General features: G+C 39.6%; 1 protein-coding gene and 1 pseudogene across 7 annotated transcripts in view; both read right to left on the reverse strand.

The window, feature by feature from the left end:
* The window catches only part of RALGAPA2 (Ral GTPase activating protein catalytic subunit alpha 2), a 322541-nt gene that overhangs the window by 77439 nt on the left and 228611 nt on the right, over positions 1-16491 (reverse strand). For 5 of the 7 annotated variants that reach the window (XM_042980989.1, XM_042980987.1, XM_042980988.1 and 2 more), the window contains one exon: positions 7980-8107. In XM_042980989.1, the coding sequence (XP_042836923.1) occupies positions 7980-8107 (128 nt within the window). Of the gene's footprint in view, positions 1-7906; positions 8108-16491 lie in introns of all 7 variants that reach the window. The other 2 variants (XM_042980991.1, XM_042980990.1) reach the window with 1 other exon arrangement.
* LOC122237564 lies at positions 14964-15080 on the reverse strand (annotated as a pseudogene).

Genomic DNA, 16491 nt, shown 5'->3' on the forward strand with positions numbered 1-16491 from the left:
TGCAGGAGACACAAAGGTTCCCCCCCCCCCTCAACTGGCAGTCCATGAATTAATGCCCTGTAGCTATAGTGAAGTCACCCAGCTCCCATGGGCCCATATTTCCCTCTCCTATTTGCCAGATGACTATGATACTTAATCTTGTGTTTTACGAAAATTAAGATTTTATGTTTATAAGCTTTCTCAATCTCTGAAAATAGTGCTCTTATCAAATATAATGAGTGTATTTGGGATATTGTACTCTTTTTAAACTCCTTCTTTTCTGAAGGCTCACAAGTTATTTAGTAATCTAGTCTAACAATTTTATGAGGGGCCCATGCAACATTTCAAAATTCATCCTTTAATCCTATTTGCAAATAAGGAAAATATTTTCCTATTTTCAGTTCTTGGTGCATCCTTTATTTTACTTGATTTCTAAATCTTGTGAATCTGACACTGCTGTAGGAAATTTGTTCTATAACTAGAAATATAATGGCCTTGAAGACTGGACCTTACTTCCTAGTGCTTTTTTTCCCTTCTTAAGTGTTCTCAGTGATTTGGATTTTATTTTTTTATTTTTATTAAAAAATTTTCAAAGTTTATTTATTTATTTTGGGAGAGAGCAAGCAGGGTAGGGGCAGAGAGAGAGGGGAGAGAGAAAATCCCAAGCAGACTGCACAGTCAGCATGAAGCCCGATGCGGGGCTTGAACTCATGAACCGTGAGATCACATGACCTGAGCTGAAATCAAGAGTCGGACGCTCCACCGACTGAGCCACCCAGGCGCCCCCCAGTGATTTGAGTTTCAATTCATACACTTTTCAGACACTTTTCTGTCCCTTGGTATATGAAGATGGAGGACAAGTGGGATAAAGGTTAACGCAATGGCCTTCTATCAGGGCAGTGTGGAGCTCCTCTTTGAGTCTGGATGCACACCTGTTAAATATGCACTTGTTGGAACCCACACCAAGCAACTACACTGGCTACTCTTCCACGCATCTCCCAATTTAAAAAAATCCTTCATTTCTTATTCCCTTTTACAGTCTCAACCCACCCACAGGAGTATGCCAATTCTTGATCTGAACTCTTTTTCAGAATTTTTTTTTTTTTTTTTTTTTTTTTTTTGAAATGCGGTTCCCAAGTGTCAGGGTGCAGGTCTACTTGTTTCTCTCCCATTCTTACACAAACTCTAGTACAAAGTCATTACCTTCTGCAACATTCAAAGTCACAAATCCCATCCTTCAAACTGCTAAGGAATAAGATCCAAATAATAGTTCCCCTCATTTGCTTCCTCTGTCTTCTGCAAGAGATTGTTTGCCTGCCAAAATTTTATCAAATGCTTGTTGCCTTTAGTAGAATGTACGTTGGAACTATATCGAGTGGTGTAAATCCCCATCACAATGACACTTTGCCTTAGGGCTGGTTTAGAAGTGTGGATTAGGAAAGCACTGTCCATGCCCTCCCCTCTGGAGCATTACTCTGTTCTGGAGGCTGCTCTTGAATTTGGCCCCTCATATGCATTTCCAGTCCTCCAGCACTTCCAGCCCACCTAGAAGTACCTTCTTTCTTTTCAGTGCTGCTATTACCTAATACGTTTTTCCTTTTTTTATGAAGTCATTCCGTTCTAGGTCTTATCATACCCAATTCCCCAGGTGAAGACTTGAGGCTGCTAGAATAAGCTACAGATAAGACCCATCAGGAGGGTGTGTCCTACCGACCACTCTGATGAAGGTGACCCTTCATTTCTCTGCTCCTCACTTTTTTTGTGATACTATTCTCTCCTGGAAATTTTCCTCTGCCTCCCTCCCTCTCCCTCTCTCTCCTCCCAAGCCAACTCCTCAGATGTGATACTCTGGAGTGGTCTTGTCCCTGACTGTTTTCTCATTAACCTCTACACCCCAGGAAATCTAGCAGGTCGCATGCTGAATTAGTCCACCTGCTTTACGTGGGGATCCAAACCATCCCCTGCCACTGCCTATGATCAGGCCCTCACTTCCTCCCACTGCCCCTTAAATGCCTCCATCACCTCCATTCTCACTGTGTGTGTACATGTGCGTGTGTGTCTCACACTCTGCCATGTGGAAGCTTTTGTGGTTCTCAAATGTGATGTGCTCTTTTAGAGCTTGGTCCATGAGCAAACACTGTCCGCTCACTTGCAATATCTTATTCATATTTCTACTCCCAGGGGCTAGGACAGTGCCTACCACATGGCAGGGACACAGTAAATGATGACAAATGCACACTGGTTTTGCATGGCAAAACATACTACATGGTACTGTCTGACTCCTTTTCCTATGCTCTTAAGTGTCTTAAGACAAATGGAGGAAATTAAAGATCTTCCCAGGAAAAAGAACCAAAGATTCCACCAGAGAAGTCAGAAATGGGACTGTTACAGCTTTAGGGAGAGAGGCCACTTTTTTGAAGGTGTATATAATTTGAGAATAAAACTTAATAATGATATTAGGAAGTCATGAGTCTAAGAGAGAAGCTATGGTATTGTATTTATTACCAACTATATCTGTTACTTGAAAATAAAACTAAATTTCACTGGTGAAAGAATGAGGTGTAAAATTACTTTTCCTTAGGCAGCCCAGTTCTCTCCATCAAATGCTGATAGTTCCAGAGAGGAGAGATGGCGAATGCCATTGTGGCTATTGTTCTATTGAAGTGGACGTTTATTTCAAAAAGCCACCATCTGTTTGATTCAGGGTGAGTTCTTCCTAATGGGCACACTGTATGTTGTGTGGCCACCTTTTCCCTGAAACAAGTTAGTTGAGGAGGAGAACGAAAGCCCTGGCTCCAATAATTTGGGAACTTCCATCAGTCGAGCATGGTTTAATTTTGGAATCTTTAGTTGGCTTCGGAACTGTAAACATAAAATGTGGCAAGCTTCCCATTTACAACATTCTAGGCACGGGAATAAGCCCCCTGATTGCCCATGAGGGACAGAAAAAGCAGATGGCAGGTGACTTGGCCCTCGTCACTCAGAAGAGCAGTGGCCATAGGATGAGGGCTCCACTTGAAAGATTTGATTTAGCCTGCTGAGGAAGATACCGGAAAACTCAGGAAGGACAAAGGGGCTGGCCTGAACGGTTACTGAGGGTGCTTTCCAAATACATCCCTATCGTGTTCACTGTTTTTTTCTTGATCGTGTATGACAATGGTATTTTTCAGTCTTCTGTGAGCCTTCACCACACAGTTCCAACTGTTTGATCATTTAGCCAAGGGTACCCCAAACAAGAACTCCTTTGATATTGATTCTAAGCTGGATTTACTGCTTAAAAAGGTCCCAGAGAGGCAAATCCATTCCAACAATGTGCCCAGTCCTCTGTTTAGTAAGAACTGGTGTGCTTTCTTGAATGTTACTGAACAAAATTGATACATTACTGCTCACATTTCTACTTCTAGTTAAATATTATATAAAACTGAATCAAAACTGACACTATTTAGGGTGCTTAAGTATCAACCATTAGGTGGGAAGAGGACAGGAGATAAGAATAACCATTGCAAATTAATTCCATCGGCTTTTTTCTTCATTTGTCTCAGGTTCAATGCTTGGCTATCTATGGTCAATATAAAAACAAAACAAAACAAAACAAAACAAAACAAAACAAAACAAAACAAGTGCTTCCTCTCTAAAGGACTGAAAGAAGGTCTGAATTAAACAACATGTCCCTTGTTCATAAAATAGTCATTCTGGTACCCGAATGACGTTTGGATGAAATGAGCAGTTTGGTGATGTTCTACTTCACAACTGTAACCTTAATATTAGAAACAAAATGGGGACACAGAAATGCCCACATAAAATGGCTGGTATTTACAAAGAAATTTCCCGTTCTTTGTCAGCACCCACAACTATATGTAATATCTCAGGGAAACAGATAATAGCAATGCTTTATCAGAAATCTGTTCTCATAAATGAATTGTGCCTTCTAGGCCCATACATGCAAGCTGCTTCATTCCTTATTGGGTCTTGGTTCATATGCCAATGAAATGTTGCCAAAGGATATACTGCCTGGCTTTAGGAAGGGAATGAAACATAATAAATACCTAGGAACAGAATTCCCCAACTCATACTGGGGGAGGGAGGTGGTCTGGAATGGGTACCAAGGAGGGCTTCACGGACATGTGACCTGAGCATCTGCACAGTGCTTACAACGGGCCCTGCTTCGTTGAATGCTCTGTTGTTGCTCTCCTGAAGTACTCAATAATTTTATCTTTGATATCATGTTCTGCACTTGAAGTCTGGTGAGACAATGGAGCATGCTCATGGGCAGAGGAAATACATACAACATATGGTTGTTGGAACCATATGGAACCATAGAACATGCTGGTTCCTTGCACAGCCTTAGCAGTGTCCCAGGAGCAAGACTGTGGTGGAGCCACAATGCCTGGTCAGAGGGACTCAGAGAGGGCACACAGGCAGTGTGTCACCACCAAGACTGAGTAAGTGGGGAGGCTGACTATCTTGAGAGGCCATACTTTCCACCTGAACTGGAACTTGCTTTGAGCACAGAAAATAAGCAGTGTTGTCCTAAGGAATAAGAATAAACAAGAACCCCTACAGATCCTTAGTTGTATTACTGTGTTAGCTAACAATTTACTCTGAAAATGATGACAGAGATGGAAGGGGAAAAACAGAGGGACTCCCAGTTCTTTTTTCTGTCAGTCCTTCCTTACTCACCAGTAAACTGAAGGAAGACGGTTGGTTACATATTGCATATGAAGAATGAAGTAAAAATAGGTAAGTTAGTTTTGTGCTGTGTTTTCACTGTTCTGTTAAGAGCAAAATATATCCATGTATGAATTACAAAATATGAACTGTGTAATTGTGATTCCATATATGAGCTAAATACTTTTATATTTGCATATTAAACTGGGATTATACAATATAAATACTGATAAATATTAATGCTAATAATTTAAAATTTTAATATTTCTTGACTTCAATTGGCATTAAATAGCAAATAAAAAAACACCATGACAAGTTGAGAGAAAAACTGTGAAGGAATGGAAAAAGCTTTATATTGTAGCATCTTTTAAGGCACTTCTCCCTCCCTGCTTTTTGAACGAGGGCCTCTAGATTTTCATTCTCTACTGGGAGCCCTGGGTTATACAGCCAGCACTGGTTTCAGATATGTCCAAAGTATTACTGATCTTCTCAGCCCTAGGGAGGACTTGCAGGGGTTGGGGTGGTTGCCCCTAGTACCGGGCAGACTTGATGCTGTACTAAGATTAGAACTTTCAAGGTGGGCCACGAGGTGACAGAGTTAGGGAAGCTTGGCCTCCTCAGGTATCCCCCAGAAACCACCTCTGCTGGAAGCTTGCCCTTGTGTCTGTCACGGGTACTCTGATGGGCTCAATCATGCATTAGATCCTAAAAAACCCGAGCTTACCACTTGAGAACACTCTGACGTCTGCGCTTGCTAGAGTGCCCTCTTCCTGGAATGCTATCCTCCTCCCTGGGTACTGCTTCCCTGTCATCCCTCCAACCTCAGCCTACATGCTTTCTCTGCAGAGAGCCGTTACCCTGGCCCTGTTTCACTCCCACTCTCTATTTAGTTGCTTTATACAATGGTATTAGTTTGTGTGTCTTCTCTGTGAAGTGCGTGACAAGAACCCCATCTGCCTTGCTCCTTGTGTATCCCAAGCTCCTGGCACTGGGCTTGGCAGTTCGTGAGTCCACACGGTTAGCTAAATGAGAATACAAAGGGACACTTGCAATTAGGATGTATTAGGTTATTCAGTGTTTTTCAAAATTCAAATCTAAGACTTATCTCAACGAAGCAGTAAATTCCAGAACTCAGCTGCTACACAAATCAGTTCAAAAATTTGCCAGAGCATGTGAGGACCAGGATGTTTTAACAAAATGTTAAGGGAACAGTTAATTATTAATAGCCTCAGCTGACATCTATAGGTATTTAAAAAGTTTAAAAATTAGTAACCAGTAATGTTTTAAATAATAAAAGTACAAAAAACCCTCTTTTTTCTTTTATTTTTCTCAACTATTCTTATTATTATACTTTTGGTTTCTGGCCTGAGTATTAGAACTTTTATAGGCAGAAATTACATAATAGAGTACTTAAGTGATTGCAAAGTTTTCCCTATATTTTTATAAAAATTATATATAGTATTTTATTTCTTAAGTACTTTATTTGAACTGCACAAATTAAGTCTTCTCAAACTATAAGATAAAAGAAAAATACTTAAATTTTTAAAATAATGAGCAACATAATAGGTTTTGTTACTTTTCCTGTCTTAACTTCTACCAACTTGTCCTCTGAGATGTCAACCTGGCTATTTTATGAGTTATTGAAGAATACAGTATTTAATAACCCACATTAATAACATCAGTAGCCCTGGCTGGCATCCACATTTATCTAATGTGATTCCTTGAAAAGTTTTTCAAGTGACAATGAATCCTATCTTTTGAAGTTTTAACAGTATTGTTTTCCTTAAACCTGATTACTCTGATGCTATATTGATTCTTCTTTGAGAAAGCGGTGTTGAACAAAATAACGAAGCATGTATTTTGTAATGAGAAGTTTGATAAGTGGGGAAAGTGGCGTGACAAAAATCACAATGGACTTACATAGAGTGGAATTTTCTTCTTTGCAAATGATTTTTCCTTGCTTTGGTCCAAAATACTTGACTGGTGAGTGTCCGGCTCATCCTAGTTGACATGCAAGCTGACAAGCCAATTGCTGAATAGGTCTTTCTCATCTCTGCCAAGAACCTCTTTCAAGCGTTTGTGAAATAAAACCCCCCATGCTGAAGGCTGAATCGACACCAGCTATAAGATTAAGTCTAGAGTGCTGTGGATATCACTTCGAAGAATGCCATCTCCCAAACACGCACCACCAGCCTGGACAAAGCGCGAGGGAGCACGCAGAATGGAATAATGCTGCCCTGGCCCCCGGGGAGGGACCAGATGGGACCTAATAGCTCTTTTCTACTACTAATTTCTATGATAATTCCAAGTTGCCACATGGCATATGTATTTTTTTTTTAAATCTAAAGACAGAATATCAATCAACACAGTGACCAAGATTTTAATGAAAGGTATTTTTCATGAACTGTACCTATTCACACATGATATTTCTCACCTACCCTCGACCCCCCTTCAGCAACACATCACTAATGGCTGGAATGGGACAAGTATAGAGAGAGTTCAAACACAGTATGTTCATATTCATTGTCAATACCAATTAGAAACAAAGAGATTCTAAGTTTTACTAGGAGGTCAGATGCCTTTTGCATCAATTTTAGGAAGTCACCTTAGTTTCCTTTTGTTATAATCAGACATTATGCCTAGGCATAAATACTATAGCATGCAACTTATGTCTGAGAAAAAAATTACAATAGTGAAATTTCTCCTGGTTTTAGAGCGATCAAGGGTTGGTGAAGATTTGGGAAAAATTACAAAAGGATTTTTAGCCATTCTCAATGATAAGTCCCCATGCAACTTCACTTTGCCTTTCCCTGTACCCTCAACCAGATGCAATTTCCCCTGCCTCTGACCTTCTAGAAGGCCATTTGTACTTCTCCACTGGTACTTGCCACATTCTTTGATTGATTAGAGTCATTTCATTTGCTGTTGCTTTCGGGTAGGTACTCTGGGTGACCCTGTTACATTTTCCTCGGCATCCTACCTTCTCCACACAATAGACTGTAACCCACAGGGATGGGCAGAGGGGATCCTGACCTCAGGCAAAAACACCAAGAACAGAGGAGCCACTCTTGACAGTCACAGCTTCTTGGCACAAACCTATGTGACTAAATTATGAAAATAAACTCTTCTGGAGGTTGGTGAAGCACAGTGTTATTATATTTAATATAAATTGACAGACGGTCTGAAGATCATACAATGTCATTTTCAACACACATTAAAAAACTTTCTCTCTTCCCTTTTCAACCCAGGAACTACTTACCTCTCATGAAAAACTGCCAGAAATCAGGATTCCGGGAAGGTTAATAGGTTACATACTCCAAGCAAAAAGATACAAGCTCTGGTAGAGTGGGATGAGGCACTTCACAGCCCTGCTGGCATTGATGCACGTGGCACATATAAGGCTTGGCAATAGCTTTCCACTCACTATGGCTCCATCAAACAGAGGCCCAAAAAATGGAACCTGTTAATTCAAAACAAAAAAACACTTACTTTTCAAAAACCAGTAAAAGCCAAACCAAAGACCTGAGAACAGCTGGTGGATGTCTTGGACCTGTCATGACCACACAAACTGTCAACCACAAAGAGATGCTGATCTTAGCAGGATACACGTTGAGGGCTTCGGATCAAGCCACACAGGTCTGCTCCACAATACTCCTCCACTATGAACTCTTCAGCAAAACTTCTCATGACAAATTATGACTAAGTTTTTCCCCCCTTGTGTTGCCATTTAGAGAAATAGCATTACTCTTTCTAAATGTCTACATCACGTGGATTATGCACAATACACCTCTGTACCTCATCGCACACCTCTAGCCTTGCATCCTTCTGAAACCAGCGTGGAACTGGCAGTGTTTCTGCATGGATCCTGATGCCTATTGACACTTAAAGGAGATAATGACTATCGCTGGTAACAGCTACAAAGTCCTACTTATAGTCCTCATTCTTAAACCTTCTTTCCTCTGCTTCTAAGATAATTGTGTTATCATTTCTTTCTACTTCCTTATTAGAGGCTTGGCTTTCTTTCACTGGACCCACTTTTACAATGTGAGCAACCCACAAGGTTCTGGTGCCTGTGTTTTCTGGATTTCTTTCTTCTCTTCCTCTCTCTCTCTCTCTTTTTTTTTTCCATTAGAAATTCATCAACTCCATTTACCAATATGGAGATTGTCAGCTCCATGAGGTCAAAGACTGGGTCTGCTTTGTAACTCATGTATTTATTCACTCTTGCTTGTTAATCATTTATTAAAAATATTTATTATGTGACAGACACTGTTCTATTCCCTGGGAACACAGCAGTGAATAATAAAATTCTTTATTTCGTTGAGCTTAGGATTTATTGGAGGTTTGAGAGGATAAAGAGTACATAAAATAGAAAATATAAATATAAAATATATACATAAAATATGTATCAGGTAGTAAAAGAGCTAAAGTGAAAAATAAAGCAGGAAGAGCAATAGGATTCCTTTTGAGGGGGGAAGTCCTCCAATTTAAAATCACATGACTAGGGATGGCTTCAAGGAGAAGATGACATTTCAGTAAAAGCTTGATGGGAGAGCACTCCAGGCTGAGGAACAAGCAGATACATGGCCCTGTGGTGAGAGTGGAATTACCATGGTTAAGAAAAAGCAAGCAAGCCACAGAGGATGTAGCTCAGTGAGCAAGAAAAAGAACAGAAGGAGATAAAGTTGGATAGGTAATAAGAGGGGTCTTATAGGAAATTTTAGAGATTCTGGATTTCTGCTGTGCACAAGATTAAAGCCTTCTGGAGGGTTTAGGGAAGTGGGAGATCTGATCTTATCTTCATTTTATTTATTTATTTAAAATGTTTATTAATCTATTTTGAGAGAGAGAAAGAGAGACAGAGAGAGGGAGAGAGAGAGAGAGAGAGAGAGAAAATCCCAAACAGGCCATGTGCTGTCAGTACAGAGTCCGATGTGGGGCTCAATCTCCATGAATGGTGAGATAATGACCTGAGCTGAAATCAAAAGTTGGATGCCCAACCAACTGAGCTGCCCAGGCACCCCTAACCTACATTTTAATGGTATGTTCTGGCTTTTGTGTTGGGAAAATTGCAAGTAGTAGGCATTATGGAGACCATCTAGGGAACTAGTGAAGAATCTAGGCAAGAGATGATGATGGCTTAGAACAGAATCGTGGCAGAAGTGGGGAGAAGTGGTTGGTTTCCAGAAATAGTTTGAAGGGAGATAGGATTTGCTGAGGATTACTAATGAAGTGGGAGATAAAAAGAGGCATCAAAAATGATGCCATGGTTTATGCCTGGCAATAGGAAAGTTGGAGCCACCTTTTCCTGAAATGGAGAGGACCAAAAGGGAGGGTCACTGTTTCAACTTTAAACATGCTAAGTTTGAGATGACTAATAGATATCCAGAGGTGATATATGGGGATGGCAGCAGATATATCAGGCTGGAAGTCAAGGGAGAAGCCCAGATTGGAGATTTTTAAGAGTTATTTATTTATAGATGGTATTTACAGCCATGAGATTGGATGATCAGATGAGTAAGAAAAAAGGTTCAAGGACTAATCCTGTGGGCCTCCAATGTTTAGAGGTTGAAGACATGAGGAAGAATTATCAAAGAAGATTGAGAAGCAGTTGCTGGAGATGGTGGAGAGAAACCTCCAATGAGTAGCACTGTGCCTGGCACATGGTTGGGATGCAAATACTGGATGAATGGGTTAAACTGTTATTTTAAATTATTTAAATTATTTAACAAATACAGGTCTCCAGAATAGGTCTTTTAACTTGTGTTGAAGACTATTTACTTGTGGAATACCTTTTCTGTGGTTGGCACTGGGAGAGGGGCTGGGGAAAATGGAAGACCCTTTGCTCAAAGGAGAGGACATGTGAAGCTGACATAAGAAAACTGTGAACTAACATCCCTCAACAAAGATGTATAAATAATTTACAAATTCTCAGCAAATTAAATACAGCAATATATATAAGAGACACTGTATCTTGACCAAGTAGTATTTTCCATAAAAAGCCAAGATTGGTTAAACAATGATAAATCCATTAATACAATTTACTACATTAATAAAATAAGGAAGAAAAACTGTATGACCTTCTTGATACATACAGAAAAAACATACATAGAATCAACTCTCATTCATGATTAAAAAAAATTCCCAAAAAACCGGGAATAGAAGAGAACTTCCTCAATTTGATGAAATCTTAAAGGAAAAAAAACCTGTAACATAAATGATGGTGAAATATTAAATGTTTCCCACCTAAGATCTGAAAAGGCAAGGATGTCTATCACATTTTCTATTCAACGTTTTTGAAAGTCCTAGTTATTACAATAAAGAAAATAAGAGAAAGAAAGGAAGAAAAAAAAGGAACCTAAAGATTAGAAAGAAGTAAAGTTATTTATTTAGATAACATGATTATGAACATGAGAAATCCAAAGGAATTTAACTAGAACAACTGGATTTTGAAAGGTCACAGTATATAATATACCCTCCAAATCAATTATACTTCTGAATGTTAGCCACCAACAATTGGAAAATGACTTGAAAAAAGTGTTTATTTATTTTTGAGAGAGAGAGAGAGAACCCAAGTGCGGGAGGTGCAGAAAGAGAGGAAGACACAGAATCTGAAGCAGGCTCCAGGCTCTGAGCTGTTAGCACAGTCTGACGCAGGGCTCAAACTCACAAACTGTGAGATCATGACCTGAGCTGAAGTCGGATGCTTAACTGACTAAGCCACCCAGGTGCCCCAGAAAAAGACTTTTAAAAATAATAACAGCATCAAAACCATAAAATAACTAAGAATAAATTTGATAAAAGATATATATATATTATCAAACATTGATAAATTAAAGACAAAGACAACCTAAAAGATGGAAAGATGTATAATGTTCATGGATTGGAAGTTTCCACACTGTTAAGATGTCAAGTCTGCTGAAAGAGAGCAATAGATACAGCACAAAGCAAATAAAAATCTTGGCAAGCTATTTTTATAGACATAGATAAGCTGATTCTAAATTCATATTAAAATGAAAAAACTTAAGTTAGCCAAGACAATAAGATTTATATTACCTAATTTCAGGGCATACTATAAAATTATCCTAATTAATATATAATAACATTGGCACTAGGAAAGACAAATATATCAGCAGAACATAATGCAGGGCCCAAGAATTGATCCAACTGATGTGCAATAAAGGCAGCACATCAATTTTATATGGAAAGGGAAGTCTGTTTCAAAAAAGGTCCTGAAACAAGCAGATAGTCATATCTAACCTTGACTTCTACCTCATATCACACACAAACATTTAGATGGATTATATATCAAAACAGTAAAGCTGAGACTACAAAGTTTCTAGAAGAAAATATATGAGAAAATCTTCACAATCTTGGGTCAGGCAAGGGTTTCTTAGGGTATAAAAGGTGCCAATCATAAAAGAAAAAAAATAAATTGGACTTAATAAAAATGTAAAACATTCTGCTCATAATGAAAGTGAAAAGGCAAGTCACATATATTCACCAAACTGGACATACCCTCAGTGTTCATCAACAGGAGAATGAATGAAAAATTTGTGGTATATTCAACTAATAGAAAATTCCAAAGTAATGAAATGAACAAACCACAACTACATGTAACATCATGGGAATGACCCAAATATTATGCTGAGTGAAAGAAACAAAGAAGAAACAGAGACACAAAGAAGTTCACATAATGTAATTCCATCTATAGTTCAAAAACAGGTATAACCAATCAATGGTGACAGAAGTCAAAATAGAAAAGTGGCTACCTTTTTGAGAGATTAGTGATTGGGATGGAGTGTAGGGAGATTTCTGATGGCTGGCAATATCCTATGTTTACATCTGGGAAGCATTAAATAATGTGCTTTGAAAACATCAAGTTGTACACTTATAATTTGTACCCTTTTCTTTATTAATGCTATATTAAAAATATTTTGTAAAAAACAAGCAAGTATATAGAAAGTTTGAACAACACAATAACAAACTCATCCTCATGGATACATACAAAATATTTCACCCAACAATTGTAGAAGACACATCCATTTCAAGCATGCACAGAACAGTTTTAAAAAACTGACCATATTCTAGGCCAACGATCCACAAATACAGACTATGGTGCCTATTTCCAAGCCTGGTGCCTTTTCTGTAAGGCCTACAAGCTCAAAATGGTTTTTCCTTTTTTCAACGGTTGAAAAAGATATTTTGTGACATGTAATAATTATATGAAATTCAAAATCAGCCAAGAATAAAATTGTACTGGAACAGAACCACAGTCCTTCACTTACATATTGCCTATACTTGTTTTCACACTGCAATGGCAGAGTTGAATAGCTGTGACAGATACTCTGTGGGCCACAAAGCCTAAAAGATTTACCACCTGATCCTTTATAGGAAAACTTTGCTGAGCCCTGTTCCAGGTCATAAAGCAAGTCTCAATTTCAAGGGGCTGAAATCATACAATCTATATTCTGTGCCCAAAGACACATTAAGTTAAAAAAAATTGCAACACAAGAATACCCAGCACAAACATCTATGTTTAGAAATTAATAAACATACTTCTTAAAAAAAATTTTTTTTACATTTATTCATTTTTCAGAGACACAGAGCACAAGTGGGGGAGGGGCAGAGAGAGAGGGAGACACAGAATCTGAAGCAGGTTCTAGGCTCTGAGCTGTCAGCACAGAGACCGACGTGAGGCTCGAACCCATGAACTGCGAGATCGTGACCTGAGCCGAAGTCAGACGCTTAACCAACTGAGCTACCCAGGTGCCCTGAAACATACTTCTAAATAACTCAGGAGTCAACAAAAATACTAACTTAAAAGTATGTCAAGTTAAATAATCATGAAAATAGTAGATATTAGATGTTGAAGCAGTACTGACAGGGAATATGTGGGATTAAATGCTCATATGAGCGAGGAATAAAAACTGAAACTTAATGAGATAGGCACCCACCTCAAGAAATATTTAAATCTAAAAGAATAACTCAAAAGAAACTGGAAGGGAAGAAATAATAAAGACAGAAGTAGGCTTCAATGAAATAGAAATAAACACACAACAGAGAGAATAACCAGGATCAAAAGCTGGCTCTTTGGAAAAAGGCTAATACAATTAATAATCAGAACCATAACCTGGCATTTCATCCATCACGCATGTATGTTCACAACAGACTAAAGTTTCTGACTCATAACTGCCCTCTCCCAGCATGATGACCAGAGCCTGAGATTAGTAAGATTTCCCCACCAGTTGCAAGTTAGGAGATGCCTGTGGAGCCCTGATCACTAAAGGAAGCACATCTGGGAGAGGCAGCACAAACGTAGAAAGTGTAGCCCATGTGGTTTTCTCCTTAACAGGCCTGCGTCCAGGCACAGAACCACCCAGGTTCTCTCAGCCAGATATCATGAAAGTGGAGAAAGCTTTTTTTTGCGGAGAAGTGACGTCACTGAAGTTCATCCTGAAATATTGCTTAGTGTGCCAGCACGAGGACGTATCCAGCTGCTGCAGCCAGGGCAAAGGAGAATCTTTGGGACACAGAAAATGAGCTGGAATCTCCAGTTGATTTGTGGGAATTAATATCTCACAGACTCAGTCCAGACATCTTGATGTTCCAAAACAAGGTAGTGAACAACTGAGCTCTCTTCAAGTTCCTCGTGGATAACTCTAGCTTCCAGAACTGCAACACTGCCACGTGCAGATCTACTGAGATCCAGGCCACACTGGGGGCTATACATGCAGAGTATGGGTGGCTTGACTTGTCCAGTTTGGCCAGTTATACAACCCGTTTTGAAAACTGGGGGCTTGTGTTCATAACAAAAATATGGCCATGATTTTTGCACCCAGCTTTTTGGCACTGCTTTTATTAGGCAAGAGGAGGGTGACAATGCACAGGGTCAGCTTCGAGTTTCTGCTGGACTCCACACATATGCCTGTAAAGTGTACACAGGATGTGTACACAGAACCACAAAAATGTAAACAGCCTTTCATTAATGAGCATCCACATACAGGTGTGAAAACGAACACCTTTCTGGGCTCAAAGACGTCGAGACAACCAGGAGTCAAATTCTGGACTTGGTTTGGCTGCCAAGAAACCAAGTCTCCTTGGTAACTTACTACACTTACATATATGGACATGTTCAGAGCCCAGGAGAGGCGTGGTATGTCCTACTCCCCTCACAGAGTGGCTGACACATTCAAATGCTATATTAATCCCTGAAGTGGCTTGCAAATAGTACTATCTTAATGATAGACAAGGTAGGAAAACCGTATAATATTGAGATAAGGGTAAAAACTTTAAGTATAAGGTATGTTTCTGAGAAAGAGACTTTATTTCCATATATTTTAATCTTTATATTATACAAATACATTTTCTATTAGCAATAATCACGCCTCGGATAAACCTCATTGGCTACGATACTGCCACTGCGCAAAGCTACATTTTCTAAATAACAGAAGATAATTTTGGGGGAAAATGGATTATAGGACTCCAAACTCTTGCCTGAAAAATTTGAAGAATACATAGAATCTTTCTGGGTCAAAAGGGAAGAGATTTCAGATTTCCTGTTTACTAGTTATGTATTTGCCTGCTTTGATCAAAGCCCCAGTAAGGCTGTAGTGGAATACAGAGGTAAATAAGTCAGAACTCTTAAGCATAAACAGTTTGTAGGGGAGATAAAATTATACATTCAAGAAGGCCAATAAAGGAAAAGGGAAAAAAAAAAAAAGCTTTAGGATGGGTACAGATACAATGTTCTGGAACAGCAGAAAGTCCTCTTCTAGCTGAGAGACGCCACAGAAGCCATAGTGTGGGAGGTGGTCATGACTGTGGGTATTGGCAGAGATGTGTGAAAGGAGAGGGACACTCAGACAAATGGTAGAAAGCAGAGCCAAAAGGGTGAGGGGGCACTGGCTCCCTTTGCTAAGGTGGTGTCCCCACAATGTATTCTGGGAGGTGCTAATCTTGCCGAGCATTAGTTGGTGTTAGATGCATTATAGGGAAGTAAAGACAAAGACTGTGGCTGGATGAGGCAAATGGCTGCACACAGAGGTGGAGGGACTTTCTGTATCCCAGTGGGAAGTCAGAGGCAGGGCCACTAAAGGGAGAAAGGCAGGCGAGGAGGCTGGAAAGTGCACTCGAGGACTGGGAAGACCTACAACAGGTATCTAGGGGAATGTGTGGAGCATCAGTACCACTCAGAGAGAAATGAAAAGACTCAAGAATAGCCATGAGGCTAAGCTGACCAGTGCTGGCTTTCCATGTCATAGCATGGCGTGGCCAAGGATATTCCTCTGGAGAAGCTCGACTCCAGTTACTCCAAAGCCAGAAGTGCCTGGTCAGTAAGGGATTCTCCTGTCAAGAATTGATCTGTACAAGACCCATGGAACCACAGAGCACATGAGAGTGCTTAGAATTGAACACATTTTACTTTTTATAAAATTTTAATAAAGTTTTCAGTCTATGGACTCAGTCTTTCTGGTGAATAACATAACTACTATTGTTTTTGCCAGTGGGAAAATTATTGTACTTCAATGCAATTTTTTAACCAATCTATCTGTCACTGATGCTGACATCTGAAGCATAACTTTATGGGTCCAAATATACTCTTTCAGTCCATAAGTTCATACTACAGGATTGTGAACTTCCCAGAGGGAGAAACTGTAGCAGGTCCTGGAATCCTTGATGGCAGAGGTAGAAGAGCCCTTAAAGATCATCTGTTGTTCCCTTAGAACAGATGAGGAAAGGGGAAGGCATGGCAGTGTCCTCTGCAAACGTGTAACTCTATAAGGGCAATGCTCTCTGAGGAGGGACCAGCTGGAAAATGGCTCATTGGACTTGGACAGGTTT

Source organism: Panthera tigris, chromosome A3, assembly GCF_018350195.1.
Source record: "Panthera tigris isolate Pti1 chromosome A3, P.tigris_Pti1_mat1.1, whole genome shotgun sequence".
Lineage (NCBI taxonomy): Eukaryota > Metazoa > Chordata > Mammalia > Carnivora > Felidae > Panthera > Panthera tigris.